This window comes from Microtus ochrogaster, chromosome 5 (assembly GCF_000317375.1).
Source record: "Microtus ochrogaster isolate Prairie Vole_2 chromosome 5, MicOch1.0, whole genome shotgun sequence".
NCBI classification, from domain to species: domain Eukaryota; kingdom Metazoa; phylum Chordata; class Mammalia; order Rodentia; family Cricetidae; genus Microtus; species Microtus ochrogaster.
This window is the reverse complement of record NC_022012.1, coordinates 72977199-72993871: the sequence shown is the minus strand read 5'-3', so window position 1 is coordinate 72993871 and position 16673 is coordinate 72977199. Positions and strand designations below refer to the sequence as shown.

At 39.5% G+C, this 16673-nt stretch overlaps 1 protein-coding gene across 1 annotated transcript in view; it reads right to left on the bottom strand.

The window, feature by feature from the left end:
• Usp3 (ubiquitin specific peptidase 3) overlaps positions 1-16673 on the bottom strand; it is an 81004-nt gene that overhangs the window by 42212 nt on the left and 22119 nt on the right. The window contains exons 2-3 of the mRNA XM_005347736.2: positions 11486-11546; positions 7031-7162 (exon numbers count right to left, since the gene is read on the bottom strand). Of these exons, the coding sequence (XP_005347793.1) occupies positions 7031-7162; positions 11486-11546 (193 nt within the window). The remainder of the gene's footprint in view (positions 1-7030; positions 7163-11485; positions 11547-16673) is intronic.

Sequence of the window (16673 nt, the reverse complement as noted above, 5' to 3'; positions counted from 1 at the left end):
GAGAGGGAGAGGGAGATTGATTTTTACCACACTACACTGAAGGCAAAGGGAGCATCAATAAATGTTGGTTTTCCGTCTCCTTTTGGTGGGGGGGGGGATACTTTTCAGTGTAGCCCTGGCTGTCCTGGAACTTACTCTGTACACCACGCTGGCCTTGAACTCAGAGATTTCCCCCTGCCTCTGCCTCCCAAGTGCTGGGATTAAAGGCATGCACCACCACCGCCACCACCTGGCAATGTTGGTTTTCTTCCTTTATTCCTCTCCAGCCTCCTACTTCTTGATTTAAACAATCTTGATTTATTATCTTCCCTGGCCCAAGAACAAAACTGCACGTGTGCGTACTCCAGCACATGAAGATGCAAGTGCTACACAGAGCTTAGCTGAAATGCACCAGAAAGCCCCTCTCCTGGGTTCTCCGTGACTTGTGATAGGAGAAACTAGGACAGCACAAGGAAATCAAAATTCAGAAAATCTTAACATTTCCAGAAGCCACAGACTGTCTGTATCCCTAAACCAACTGTTAAGCTATCATATATATACTCACGTGATGTTTTCCTTAGCGGTTTCCAGTGACTCTTCAAGTAAATGTGAGCTCTACTTGTTAACAAACTATCTTTTTTTGTTTGTTTGGTTGGTTGGTTTTTTGTTTTTCGAGACAGGGTTTCTCTGTGGTTTTGGAGCCTGTCCTGGAACTAGCTCTTGTAGACCAGGTTGGTCTAGAACTCACATTGATCTGCAACACACTGCCTTTTAGTAAGGAGAGAGGCTCATCATTTAGTAGAAAAGGGAAAACAACAACAAAAGCAAAACAAGAAAAATTAGGTAGCCAGGCGGTGGTGGCGCACACCTTTAATCCCAGCACTCAGGAAGCAGAGGCAGGCGGATCTCTGTGAGTTCGAGGCCAGCCTGGTCTACAAAGGGAGTTCCAGGACAGGCTCCAAAGCTACAGAAAAACCCTGTCTCTAAAAAAAAAAAAAAGAAAGAAAGAAAGAAAGAAAAGAAAAGAAAGAAAACTTAGGTAAATTGAATATTAAAATGAAAAATAACATTTAAAAATCATATTTGGAGAGCTGGAAGGACAGCTCTTCCTGAGGAAGCAAATTCAGTTCCCAGCACCCATGGGAGATGGGCTCACAAACCACTTCTAACTCCATCTCTAGGAGAATCCAATGCCGTCCCTCTTCTGATCTCCACAGGCATCTGCACACATGTGACATACACTCAGACACATATATATATGTATGAATTAAAACTGAATTTTTTTAAATTAGAGAACATATTTAGTAACAGCAGTTTTATTAAAACGAGGGTTGGTTTTCAATACTTATAAAATACATTTTTTTGTTTTTAAGATAAAATAATCTGACGCTTCTTTGAAAATGAATGTTGGCTGACAAGTGGAATTAACTCACTTACTAAATATTTAACTATTAAAATATACTAATGAGTTTATTTTTAAGGCACAGTTATTTGCCATTATTTTGTTTTGTTTTCTGTTTTTTTGAGACAGGGTTACTCTGTAGATCAGGCTGGTCTCGAACTCACAGAGTCCACCTGTGTCTGCCTCCTGAGTGCTGGGATTAAAGGTGTGCACCACCACTGCCCAGCTCTATTTGCAATTATTTTAATTAACAAAGATTACTTTGAAATTGGTTTCTTTCTGGACCTTCTATCAGATTTCTTCCTTAAAGTTTTTTGAGTTTCATAAAATTAATTTAGTTAGTGTTAAATTCAGATATGCTGAGACTAAATTATCCAGTACTAACCTAGCCACACGGGGCTACTTAAATTCTTCTTAGTAAATTAAAACAAAGTACTGAATTTCTCGATTATACTCATGACATATAACTTCCCAATTGCTACTATACTGAATAACACACATGCCATATCCAAAACCAGAGACAATGTCCACCTCTTTCTTAACTTTAATGTTCTCCACACAGCATTTGCTTGTTTCACCACTGCTGTTGATGGTATTTTGGAAGTTACTAATGCCATAAGGTTTCACATCAAATTCTTGATTAACTAAGTAAATATACCTAATGAAGCGATTCTTTATTCATCTGAAACAAGAAGGAGCCATTATGCAAAGGAAGCAACTTTGTTAACCAATGGTGAAGGAGCAAACACTTCATAAAAAGCATGTTAAATACCACAAAAGAAAGTAGCTAGGATTCAGAAAGCACCTCTTTTTCATTCAAATGCATAACATTTTGATATTTACAAGTAGAATCAAACACTTTATTATAAATGACAGATACTGAAGAAAATGCAAGCTGACATTCTACTACATATTTCAAACTTGAAGTTAAAATTCAAAAGAAAGTCTTTAGAAATCAAGAGTATATTTAAATTCTTTTATTAAATTCTACTGTCTTAGTTCAAATTTCCAATTATGAAAATGAAGAGAGTACACTCAGATAAAATACCCGTCCTCTGCTAAAATCAGATAAGCACTGGCTTATTTAAAGAAGTCTTTCATGATTTGAGGTCGCTTCTATTACAAAGTTTCTTTTTAAACTTCAAAACACAATTTTGAAGTAAATCTCTCCCTGCTTTTCATTCCTTAAAACACCGACAGCTTCTGTCTATGCTGCGATCTCCATTACTCAGAAGGACGGCCTGAGCCCAGGAGTCCAGGCCAGCTTAGACAACACAGTGAAGAGACCCTGCCACCCCTCGCCATCCTTCAGGGGAAAGGAGGGAATCTGAGGCAGGAGAGGAGAAGCAATCCCAATACTCAGAAACAAAGCACGGGTTTGCGGCCAGCCTTGACCACAAAGCTAGACCCTACCTTCAAGGGGAGGGGAGGAGAGGGATGAGGGGGAGAAACCAGCCAACCTGGGCAGTGATGGTACATGCCTTTAATCTCCATCACTCAGGAGACAAAGGCAGGTAGATCTCTTTGAGTTCAAGGTTCACTGAGTGAGTTCCAGGATAGCCAGGGCTACACAGAGAAACTGTCTCAAAATACCAAAAAAAAGGGGGGGGATCAAATCTTTATTTAAAGAGTTTATGTGACAATAATATTTTTATTTTTTAATAATAACATAAAAACAAAATTAATCTGAAATACAAGCAGTTTTAGACATGAATGGGTTCATATTTCATATTAGTTTGAAGGGATGCTTTTGGTAAAAAGACATTCTAGTAATTTTAATATATTTTTCGTAATCCATTCTCATTCGGCTACTGCTCACATGGATTAAAGCTGACTAAGTCAGATATCAACGAATTATTTGGTATTTTTAATCTATTGCCATCATATGTCTATTTACATAAAACTAACTTCAATTTGTGCTTCTTTTCAACTGCAATAACGTATACCACATATAATTCCACTTGTATCAGGAAGGGAACAGGATGATCAATAAACTGAAACAATAAACTGAAGATTGGTCTTTATATAAAAAATTTGGGAAGATTTTCACTACTGAAATCATCCTTTATCTGTTTCATGTCAGCTGGATTTTCTGAGGGAGTGGGCTTGTGCCAAATCACAACTTTTGCCGTATATGCCTTCCCTTTGAAGGCTCTCTTCTATCAGAATTAGTGTATACGCTTTCTCTCCTCTGCTTATGTCAGGATTACCGTATATGCCTTCTCTCTGGAGACTCTGCTAACATCAGAATTAAAAGGGGCCCCTGCCTATCCGCAGAAGGGAAAGTGTTTGCTTTCTGTCATGCGCCTTCAGCCCTTTATGATGACCAAAGGACACAATATTGCAGATTTGATACAACCTTTCCCCTTTTAAAAGACAGCTAACCGGGGCTGGAAGTTAAGAGCATTGCCAGCTCTTCCAAAGGTCCTGAGTTCAATTCCCAGCAACCACATGGTGGTTCACAACCATCTGTAATGGGGTCTGGTGCCCTCTTCTGGCCTGCAGGCATACACACAGACAGAATATTGTATAATATATATATTATATTAACCAACAACAAAAAAAAAAGACTGCTAACCAAATCTTCTCCACCCCAGTACTAGAGACTGAACTAGGCTTTCCACACTTGGCAAGTGTTTCAGTACTGAGCTCCTGCCCCAGTCCTTCGTCATTCAAACATACACTGCTTAGTCTGCATAAGACAAAGAGGAAAACAGAAAGATCTAAGAGGTGGCTTCTGTAGTCTCCAAGGAGATTTATAAACGACTGACATGGAACAGGAAATGACTAGTGTCCTGGAAGCTAGAGTTCAGTAGAGATTATCCCCTGTAACTGGAGTTAGGAAAAAGGAATTTTCAGTGATAACTTTATATGCAAGGAAGGGGCAGAGCAAGACTCTTGGAAAAAGAAAACAAAGACAAAGACTGTAAGCAGGGTTGGGAAAATGGTGCAGTTGACAAAGAACATATTCCAAGGACCTGTGTTATCTCCAATACCCATGTAAAAGCTGGGATATCTGTAACCCCAGCCCTAGGGAAGCAGACAGGAGACCCCTTGAACCTCTGGGAAGACAGCGTTTTCTAACGTAAATCCCAGAGATCCTGTCTCCAAACAACAAGGTTATGGCACGTAGGCAATGACATCTGAACAACTATGGAATGACATGTAAGTGCACACATATGAATACACACAGGCAATAACAACTGTTAGCCTCAGAATACCTTATAACATCAACCATAAAGGAGTGGGGAGGGCTTCACAAAATTGGGTATAGTGGCTCACACCTGTAATCCCAGCATTTGAGAGGATAAATCCTGGGCTCCTATTGACCAAGATCAAGGACAGCCTGCATATTTTAGCAAAACTTTGTCTCAAATTAATAAAAAATAAAAATAAAAAGAGACTGGGACACAAATCAGTGTTTGCTGAGCATGTGCAATCCTGAGCTAGGTTCAATCTGGGTAAGCTACTAGGGGAAGTGGAAGAACAGCTGAAGTCAAAATGCTTAACAACCCAATATTCAAGTATTTTTACCTTTGAACATTATCATTCAGTCTAGCCATTGGAAGCCTGATGAACAAGGAACTTCCTAAACAACATTGAGAAATGACACAATACCCCTACTCAGAGAAATCTGTTTCTCTCTAACAGTTAAGGTATGGGGGAAAAAAACTAATTCAAACCAAAGCTTCATGAACTCACATCAATCACCAATTCCTTTGGGGGATTTACATGTCAGTGTAATTTGCAGTGTGGTTCCCTGGCATTTTGTTCTCAAGCCTACAAATGCAGCTAATGTGACCCCTCTAGCTGCAGCTTCCTTCCTGCATTTCTGAAGCTCTGGGTATCTACACACTTACAGCTCTGTTCAACCGCACACAAAAGACTGGCAATTGGCCAAAAAGCTTCTGCCACTCCCGGGTGCATTCTCCACCAAGGTTCAAGATTTTCTAATTCAATTCGGCCATGAAATGATGCCTACTACCTTTGCATGCTACAGCAATGTAAGAGAAATTAAACTCCAATGTCAAGCTAACAAAAATGCAAAGCCAATAAAATATATAATAGATGTTCTTATAGAGGCCTATGAAAATAATTTCAACCCATTAAGCTGATCCTTGAAAATTTCCTCAAAGATTTGCCATTTCCTCAGAATTTTACCAATAGCAAGAAAATCAGCAGCAAGCTTTTTATAGCATACAGATCCAACTGTATTGACAAAGCTCCCTTTTGAGCATCCCATGCACACTGCTAACTGGAATCAAGAGTGAATGCTGTCAGCACCTTCACCACACTGGTTGATATGACCTATGACTGTGATGGGGAGATAAGACATTCAAGAATGACCTGAATTTCTGCTGTCACTAAAGCAGTGGTTATAAACACAGAATACATGATTCTATAAGCCAAGAAGCTGTGCCATTCTGATATATAAAAAGGGGCAGGGATTAATGGAGGGCTAGGATATGACTTGGGGTAGAGTCTTCTATAAGGCCTGGCCAGGTTCAAGCACCAGCAGCAACCTGGCTGATGCTTAGTTGTGGTAGGAAGGAGTATTCCACACGGTCCTGGGTCTCAGAAAACACTATTACTGAATCTGCACCCATCTCTAAGCTTCTTCTCCCCACTGCTCTATCATTCAAGTACCAAAGAGTACTTGTTAAACCTTGAACAGACATGTTCAATAGTCAAATTTTAACTATGCTAAACCTGTAAAACATTAAAAGGCATGGAAAAGCACTAGTCTAATTTTCTTCCTTTTGCTGGAAGTCTTCCTACAGTTAGTTACAGACAGCATGCCCTTCAACAGAAAGTGTGGGTCTAGGAGAAACCCCTGGAAACAAGTGTGGTGACAGAAACTCAGCACTCAGGAGGTTGAGGGAAGAGCCAGCCTGGGTCACACAGCAAAATCCTGTCTCAAACTCTTCACCAAAAGCAAGTCAACAAACGAGGATATTTGGACTTTAAATATCCATTTCTGATCAATACTGCATTCATGTAACATTCAAGGAATATTTAGTAAATACAAATAAGACTAGAAGGGTCTTCAAAATGACCCCCCACAAAGTCAGCAACTCTAAGAATTGAAAGTAAAACAACTAAAAAACTGTTCATCATAATTTATGATCAGGTAAAAGAAACTGCTTCACACACAAGTTAAAACTGCAAATTCCAGTTCCTCTGCATATACTGCATGGGAAGGAAATTGCTGAACATTACTTGCAGCCTGAATAACTCATTCCTAAGTAGCCACAAAAAACTGACATGACTTTACTACCATTTACATGAAATGCACATTATATTACAAGGATACAGCAAGGCTCCCAAACTATACTTTTTGAACATAGGATCTAGCTTTGTAGCTCAGGATCTTGCTCAGCCTGAAGAATGCTAGGAATACTGGCATACACCACCTGGCATGGGTATCTCCAACCTCCTCTGAAAGTGTAAGATACTTTACAGGGGAAAACAGCCTGAAATGCTGAGTTGGTAACACTAAATTATTGACATTTATCTCTCAGGGAGTAGAAGAAAAGAGAACCACAATGAGATAAGGAAGACTATCAAAACAATCTTTCAAACAAAGAAACTTAACTTAGAAGAACACATTTGTTAAGACAATACCATCTCCAGAAAATATCAACTTACCAGTATGTGCTGTAGCTACTGCAATCCATACACACTGTATGCTGAGCTTTCTCTTGCTTTTCTGACCTCTTATGGTTGGGCAAGGTTATCTGTGCATCTTCATAATGTTTTTTTGCATGGCCATTCACATACCTTACAAAGTCAAATGAAATTTTTATTTTAATTTAAATATTGATTTTAAAAGTAGTAAAAGATGATGAAATTGTTAACCAAATTAAAATGAGAACTCTTGAAGAAATGAGTCATGTGGTGAATTATTTATTTAACTACTATTTGCATTACACTATTAACTTCTATGTTGATGCTTTCCCTATAGCTTTTTCTTCTTAAGATTTTTTTTTAAAAAATCCTAACACCCAGCTTGAGTTATTATAAAAAAATAAGAACTCTGTAGACAAAACTAATCAACCTCCTTTCACAGGGCCATATGCTGGAGTTGCGCCTACAATGTGAAAGTCAGTAAGGCAGTTTCTGCTCTCCTGGATATGGGACCTTTCCTCTGAAGGCCTCATCAGTGATACTCATAGAAACGCATTTGTTTAGAACAATCCAAACAAAACAAAAATCAACTTACGTTCAGAAAAACAAATTTCTCCATGTGAACAAACAGCCAACAGTTGGTTGTATTCCTACCAGTTTTATGGCTCTCTAGGAGTTTTGTTTGTTTGTGTTTGTTTCTTGATAACAGGGTTTCTCTGTGTACCCCTGGCTGCCCTAAAACTCATTCTGTAGATGAGGTTGGTCTCAAACTCACAGAGATCCATATTCCTCTGCCTCCCGAGTGCTGGGATTAAAGGTGTGCACCATCATCACTCAGTCAACTCAAGCTTAATAAACCGTGTTTTATTGTGTTTATTGATGGGGGAGGTTCCATGCCATGGTGCACAAGCAGAAACCAGAATATGATCCCTAAGAGAAGGTTCCCTTCTTACCTGGATCTACCCAGGGGGGATCAGGCCCAAGTGCCTTTACCAACTAAGCCATCTCACCAGCCCTCATAAATCATTGTATTACAGCAGAACTGTAACAAAGTAAACATCCATGTGCATGCTGCACCCAAATGCATCTACAGTTTTCCTAGACTGTGGAATACTGTCCCTGACCTCTACTAGAAAACCCTTAGGACACAAAACATCCCAGTTCTTTGAAAACAACCAGTCTGCAGAAGACAGGAATTACTTAAAACCTCAAGTGGTGAAACAAATGTTGGATCACTGGCACCAATATAAAATAAAAAGACTAAGCAAGCTGGCAGTTTTTACTGTAAGGTGCCACAGTTGCTCAGGGAGCTGCACTTACCTTGGGGTCGGAGAGTGGTAGTGTGTAGTAGGCTCAAATACAGCCTTCTCTACATTCCAGGAAACCTCAACTCAGAATTCAATCATACTTTTTTTTATACCTTTTCCCCCTAGACTTTAAAACCATAGATCCTCTGTCTCCAGAAGTAGATTTAGTTTTAAAATAAAATAACAATTAAGGGTACATGCTTAGAAACTAGCCTTTCAAAGTCAGGCCTTTCACACACTAGCCACAGAAGTCAGTAAGTAACCTTTCTGCACTTTGTTTTCTCACCTGTGCATGGAGGTTACAGTATATGTTATCATATGGAGTATTGGGCAATTATATTAAATAATCCTGACTCAAAATGAGTGTGTGTGGTTACTTCATTAGCAGTTCCCTTATACATTTAACTACTGTTTACTCAGAATAATAAACCAATAACTTATAGAGACTGGGCCCATGAAGCACTACTGATAGCAGTGTGTTGCACGCTAGGAGCACTTGCTGTTTAACTGAAAAGGTAAACTCTGCCTGTGTGAGCTCAGTAACCTCCTTCATATGCTATCTTTCTAGCGCACCCCATGAAGAACAGGAATGAAGAATGCCTTCACAACAACAACAATGAATGGCTTTGGAAACTGATCCTCTCTACACAGTACACACAGAGATGATCTTTGGTTATAATACTGCGGTTTCCAAATGTCCACTATATTTAAGCTGTTCCTGTGTGACTGAAAATAAAGGAGACTGACATCTGTGCATGAAGATATCACAGTGAAGCCCGATATACTAACTAGAAATTTTGATAAAAGAAGTAAAATTAAATGTCCCTATAAAGGTCAGTGATAAAAGTATAATTGTCAGTGATAAAAGTATAATTATTGAGGGATGACATTAAAATTAGCAATGTTTTGGCAATTTCTGAAATACACTAGTCAGAAGTTAACAGTATAAAGCTAGATTACATAAAAATAAGTACTTCCAAGGTGGGTGGTGGTGGTGGCATATGCCTCTAATCCCAGCACTCGGAAGGCAGAGGCAGGTGGATCTCTGTGAGTTCGAGGCTACAGAGCGAGTTCCAGGACAGCCAGGACTACACACAGAGAAACCCTGTATCCAAAACTCAAAAAAAAAAAAATCTAAACTTGAAATTGCCTTTGATTACAAATAATCCAGCATGCAGAGTCTAGAAAATTTCAACTTACTTTTCCAAAGTCCAGAGAACTGTTTGTTGCTTTCTATTTGTCAAGAACATTAATCTTTCCCTTTTGTTCCCCCTCAGAATATCCTGCTCTTTCCACTGGCATACGACCGTCCACATTTAGACACGGCACACTCTGCTCCATCTAGAGGAGTCCTAGCTACTGTATTATCGTCCTCACCTCTCCGAGCTAGGAGAGGAGTACACCTCTTCAGTGCAGAATCTAAGTGCTTCTACTTATCTTTTAAAAAAATTATCTGTACAAAGCATTTTCAGACTTCCCAGATCCTGGAGATTTTGAAACCACAGCAGTCACAATTAAGATACACAGCATTTTTCCAAAGGTACTCATAAGTGTTCATGGGAAGGATACAATTCCAGCACTCAATGAGAAAAATCAAGATATTTGAACAACAAAAATGTTTTCTTCATGCAATGAGGATTTAAAGTAACAATAGGGAAATATCCCAAATAAATACAACTTAAATCCCTATGATTTAGCTGATTGCAACTACTGAAAGATATTCAAAGTAGACCTTCCCCCTCCCCACGCACACCTTTTTCTTTCTTTCTTGGGAAGGGTGGTTAGTTGGATTTTGTTTGCTTTATTTTTTGAAAGATTTCTTTTTGTTTGGTTGGTCGGTTTTGGTTTTTCAAGACAGGGTTTCTTTTGGTAGTCCTGGCTGTCCTGGAACTAGCTCTGTAGACCAGGCTGGTCTCAAACTCACAGAGATACGCCTGCCTCTGCCTCCCGAGTGCTGGGATTAAAGGCGTGCGCCACCACTGTCCCTTTACTTTAGACTGTCTTGGAACTCACACTCACAGCAGTCCTCCTCCCACGTTGTTAGAATTACAGGCATGAGCTATCATGCCCGCCTCTCAGACCAGATGGTTTCTAAAGCTAATGGCAGGAGAAATGTCCTTGTGATACAGTTAGAAGTAGTTATTGAAATATCTAAGTAATGGCATTTTGTTTGCTTTTTTGAGACAGGGTTTCTCTGTAGCTTTGGAGCCTGTCCTGGAACTAGCTCTTGTAGCCCAGGCTGGCCTCGAACTCACAGAGATCCACCTGAGTAATGGCAGTTTGAAGCCAACAATTGGAAAGACATACTTAGGACTGAAATGGGAGCTACTGAATCTACATGAAAGCAAAATGTTATTTCAGTTTGGTTTGATTTTTAAGCAGGGTCTTATGGAACTAAGGATAGCCTATAATCCAGACTGATCATGACCAAGGATAATCTTAAAACTTTTGATCAAAAAAAAAAATTTGATCCTCCTGCCTCTACCTCATGAGAGCTGGAGCATAGAAATAACTACCACACTAAGTGTTGTGCAGTGCTGAGATCAGAACCCAGGGTTTCATTTATACCAACAAAGTGCTCTACTAACTGAGCCACATCCTGTCTCAGAGGCAAACTATTTAAGTGAAATATTTGGTATATCTCAGACAGGAGTAAGTAATACACAGGCCACTTCCAAAGGTAATTCCATCATCTGTAAATATTTCATTCTTCTTAGGATTATCTGGAATTTGACTAAAGTAAATAAAGAAAGTAGACAGGGCAGATAACAAGTAGAGCTAGACTGGCTTCATGGTGATTACGCTGACCTAATGACAACACGGGAATCAAGTAACTACTTTGAAGTGGGCTTAAATCTTACCCTACTAACAAGATTTAAAAAAAAATCATTTGCTAAGCTTTTGTTTCAAGATTTAAGTGTCCTTATTTGATTTTCTCAAGCAAACATTACTAGTAGGTTGTCTTAATCACCAAATATTAATTCTGCATAAAAGCATAAAATCCCCCTAGATTTTCCCTTTCTGTATCAGACAACAAAATGTTCAACCTGAGAGCACCACAAAATGGCATGCTATGATTAACAAAAGTATTAAATACGCTTTAATATAAAGCTTTCAGGCAAATTTTTTTAAGGCAAGTAGGGTAATAAATAATAAATATGTTACGTACCTTCCACAGTGGACACTTGAACAAGTCAAGCAGACCCAAGGGCTTTTGTTGGACCTGCACACTAATAAAAAGAAAAACACAACACAGCATTTGGATTGTGTTATTTCCCATTGTTCCCCAGTTCCTAGTGGTATCCTGTGATTATAAATGACACCGCTGCGCAGGTGTTTTGAGGTCAGGAATCACACCTGAGGAGTGAGCTTACATAGATGACTGTCTACCTAAAATTGTATCAAAAAGAATTTAAATGAACACCCATGATGTTGCACATTTTAACTGATTCAACTAAAATGGCCTAGCCACAAATTAAACATACGTACACATGTTCCCTTTATTACTTATTCTCTTTTGCAGTATCGCAAAAGGTTAATAGGCTGGTTTCCCATTAAAAGCATCTGGTACTTTTTTTTCTTTTTAAGTCTCTTTTAATCACATATCTTTGCCATTTAGGACATATACAGCTATAAATAGCAACTCTTCCTTTATTTAGTTAAGAGGAATAACCTTAAGTCACAATTAAGACTAATCCTAGTTCTCTAAAAGTATTTTGCAGAAAACATGACAAATGAAATGTTCTTGATGATGGTGTATGTAAGACAATTATTTTCATTGAAGTGTTACAGCTATGAAGTTAGAATTTTAAATTTAAAGTTTAAAAGTGTTACAGTTTTGAAGTGTTGATTATACTTTTTTGGTGGGCTGTTATGACTCAGCAATAGGACATTTGCCTAACATGCTGAGTCCTGTGTTTGATTCCCAGCAACTCATTTCAAAAACATGTTTTTCATTTCCTCATTCAATTACCCAAAAGTCCAACATGTAATAATAAAAATTTAACTCTCAATCACTTTAAGAATGGAACAGGTCATAACATGAAAGCTTACTTCATGTTAAGATCTTACCAGTTGGACAGTGGTGGTGCACGCCTTTAATTCCGATACTCAAAGCCAGAGGCAGGCAGATCTCTGTGAGTTTGAGGACAGCCTGGTTTACAGATCAAGTTCCAGGACAGTCAGGGCTACACAGAGAAACCCTGTCTCATAAAAAAAAAAAATCATAAAGGTGAGCCCTAGATACTTAGATTCTAGTTTTGGCTCTCCCATCATGACCAGAGACGAGGAGAACACCATGAATGTCTTCACTATGAGATGGAGAGCAGAGAGGAACTAACATGCCCTCTAAAACCTAACATTTGTAAAGTGGGCTAGAACTAGGAGGAAATGTACTCACATCACCTCCTTCATAAATAAAACCTTCCAATTTTACTTTCTACCTCATCTTCTTAAAAGGCTTAAACAAGGACTGGAGAGATGGCTCAGCAGGTAACACTGCTCCTGCAAAGGACTCAGTTCCCAGCACCCACATGGCATCTCATAGTGATCTGTAACTAGTTCTAGGGGATCCAACACTCTCTGGCTTCCAAGAGCACAAGGCATGCATATGGGTGCATAACAAACATATTACATAAACATAAATAACCCTTTTCCGATGATTTTCTTATTTATTAAAATAATACAAATAGTCTATACAGCATGAAAACACAAAATTTCATAAAGCAATAGTTGTATTTGTTTCATGGGTCTGCCAACCTCTTTTTTTTGTGTGTGTATGGTTTTTCGAGACAGGGTTTCTCTGTGGCTTTGGAGCCTGTCCCGGAACTAGCTCTTGTAGACCAGGCTGGTCTCGAACTCACAGAGATCCGCCTGCCTCTGCCTCCCGAGTGCTGGGATTAAAGGCGTGCACCACCACCGCCCGGCTTTTTGGTTTTTTTGTTTTTTGTTTTTTGTTTTTTTTCCAAGACAGGGTTTCTCTGTGGCTTTGGAGCCTGTCCTGGAACTAGCTCTGTAGACCAGGCTGGTCTCAAACTCACAGAGATCCGCCTGCCTCTGCCTCCCAAGTGCTGGGATTAAAGGCTTGCGCCACCATCGCCCTGCCAACCTCTTTTTAAAAGAGAAATTATTGTTAATCTAAGGGAAACAAAAGGTTTAACCAAAGAATAAGTGCTACTATAGTATCATTTTCGAAGCCCAATGATTTTCAGATGTTCTTCCCACCTTCCATCATCTGAGGCAAGCATTCTACCTCACTGCCTATAAGTAACAGCACCTCACTACAGCAGGAGGGCGTGGAGGGGGTGAGAAGTACTTAAAATCATTATTCAAACTACCACAAACACTGAAGCAACTGGGAAACACAGAGCTTTACCTCCATACACAATCTTAAACCTTAAACATTCTAAAACTTTTAGTAACCCAAACAATACCCTTCTTCAAAATAAAGTTCATTTATAGTGATCTAATGTTTCTATAGCACCCATTGTTATTATGGTCCCAGAAACTATTACAACTTTCATGACTATCACCTCATTTAACCCTTTACAATCCCAGAAGGTAGGAACTATACTCAAAAAAGAGGCATGAGGAAGTTACACATTTTGTTAATTTGTGGAGCTAGCAGGAACTCGGGTTCATACGGTACTGAGAAGTAGGTCTAAAACATGCTATTTTTCCATGTCTTGCTACTTAGTTATTCACTCATGCTGGCCCCAAATTCTCAATCCTCTTTACAGGCTTAAGTCACCACAGTAGGAAAGCCATGTTTTTGGGTTGCTGACCCTTATTTTGTGTTTGTAGACAGTATCTCATTGTGCTGTCCAAATTAGTCTAGAACCCCTCCCTGGGCTTATTCTCCTGCTCAGCCTCCAGAGTAGCTGGAACTGTGCCAAACTATCACATCATTTGGCTTCACTTCTGTTTTTAAAAGACACCTTAACTATAGGGGGCTTAACTTCTGGGGCTGGGGAGATGGCTCAGTGGTTAAGAGAGCACTGGCTGTTTGTTCTTCCTGAGGTCCCAAGTTCTATCCCCAGCACCCACATGGTTGCTCAAAACTCTCTGTAACTTCCCATTTCCTGCTGAAAAACACCAATGCACATAAAATAAAAATAATTTTAAAAGCTACATGCTTCTGTGTCTGCACCTGCAAAGAAATCATTTTAAAGTCTGGACAGACAGACAGTAATGTTAGAAACAGTTATATAATATAGGCAGTGGCACACGCCTTTCATCCCAGCACTGGGGAAGCAGAGGCAGATGGATCTCTGTGCTTGAGACCAGTCTAGTCTACAGAGGAAGCTCAAGAACAGCTAAGGCTATACAAAAAACCCTGTCTCAAAAAACCCCATCCCCCCCTAAAAAAACAGTGTGGGGAATGGAGACATAGGAACCTGCTCTCACTCTCAACTATACTGTCTGCAGTGTTTCAAAATTACATTTCTTCTCTCATAACAAATTTAATGTTCTAAATTTAAAAATATTGACACTCTAAATTTACACTAGCAGACATAATTTTTAAACAATTAGTAGTAAATAAAAACCTGAATATTTTAACTATGGATTTGTAAAAATATAATCAAAGTATTTAATATTGAAGCATGTGCACACATTCCATATAAAATCCAAAGTAAAAGTACTGCCCTCTTAAAATCTAAGGATAAGGAGCATCATTCATTGATGTGGGAGGGTCTTCTGTTTTGTGTTGATTTCACTGGTTAATAAAGAAACTGCCTTGGCCCTTTGATAGGACAGAAAATTAGGTAGGCTGAGTAAACAGAACAGAATTCTGGGAGGAAGTGAGGCAATCTCCATGCCTCTCCTCTCTGGAGAGACGCGATGAAGCTCCGACCCAAGATGGATGTAGGCCAGAATCTTCCCAGTAAGCCACTACCTCGTCATGCTACACACATTAATAGAAATGGGTTAATCAAGATGTAAGACTTGGCCGATAAGAAGCTAGAACAGGCCAGGCAGTGTTTAAAAGAATACAATTTGTGTGTTGTTATTTCGGGTGTAAAGCTAGCTGGGTGGCAAGACGCAGCCTGCAGCTCCTCACTACAATTCATCATAAAGGGTCGATAAATATAAGTAGAATTATGATGCAGACTAACCCACTTTCCTGGAAATTAAAAGCCAGGCATGTAATGCTCCATAGCTATTACGTTTCCAGAGAACAAAACAACATGAAGTTCTTAGAGCACCAGGAGGCAGCCAGGGCCAGAATAGTGAGCCAGGGAGGACTGGAGAGGACTGAGTGGAGACCGATCCAGGGAGAAGAGCAAGCACGCAGATATGCCAGGCAAAAATTCAAGGGGAGACTGCAGAACCAAGCACTCAGGGCCAAGGCGAGAAAGGCAGGAAGCACAGCTCAGTCTTCTCCTTGAAAACCTTCCCCATGCTTCTCCTTTCACCTTTGTCCTTTTCTTCTTCCAGGCTGGCAATCAGTCTCTCTTGAATTATTAGATAAGTAAATTACCCATTAGTAAAGTCGCTTAAGCATTTGTTATAACAGTTTTCCCTTTCTGATTAATTATTCTGTGGTTGTTCCCATTAAGAGTTCTTGCCTCTCATTCCCTGATTCTGGGACTGCCCTGGGCACCTAAAAATGACAAAGTGATTCCATGCAAATCCAATCTTAAGAAATTCATCACTTCCCCTTGCTATTGTTTGGAATGCTAGCTCAAGAGGAGACTGGCCACCATGTGAGAAGTCTTACTACTGAAATAGACATACTGTAAGCCTACACTGAAGGAGTCAGAGGAAATGACATTATGGGAGCACAGAGGAGCAATCATTTTCCCAGAAACACGTCAGTTAACATGTTCTGACTTCAGATACTCTGCCTGATGAAAACCTAGACAAGTGTCTTCTGACTCACGACTGTAAGCAAAACACACAACTTTTTAGAATTACAAGGATACAGTGATGAATGACCATCCAGCAAGCAGTATCTTCCATTTGCCAATCAGGTCAACAGCATTCCTGGCACTATTAGTTAAGTGAGAAAGAGAGCTTTAAGGAATTCCACCAACAGGAATTGAAGCTGTCCAACAAAGGCATGAGAAGGAAGTGAAGGTTAAGGCACTGTAGTCTATCTTGAACTAACTTGCTTTCCATTGGGGATCTTTCTGTACTGAACCGTATTATACTCAAAAGCTCAATGTCACAGTGTTCCCAGCCCTGAGTGTGATTAATTCTTAGTAAGTATAAACATTACTGATATAGGATTCCCCTCTGTATGCCATGCTTTATTGCCATTGGTTAATAAAGAAGCTGCTTTCAGCCAATGGCTTAACAGAATATAGCCAGGCTGGAATGAATACACACACACTCAGAGAGAGAGAGAATAATTT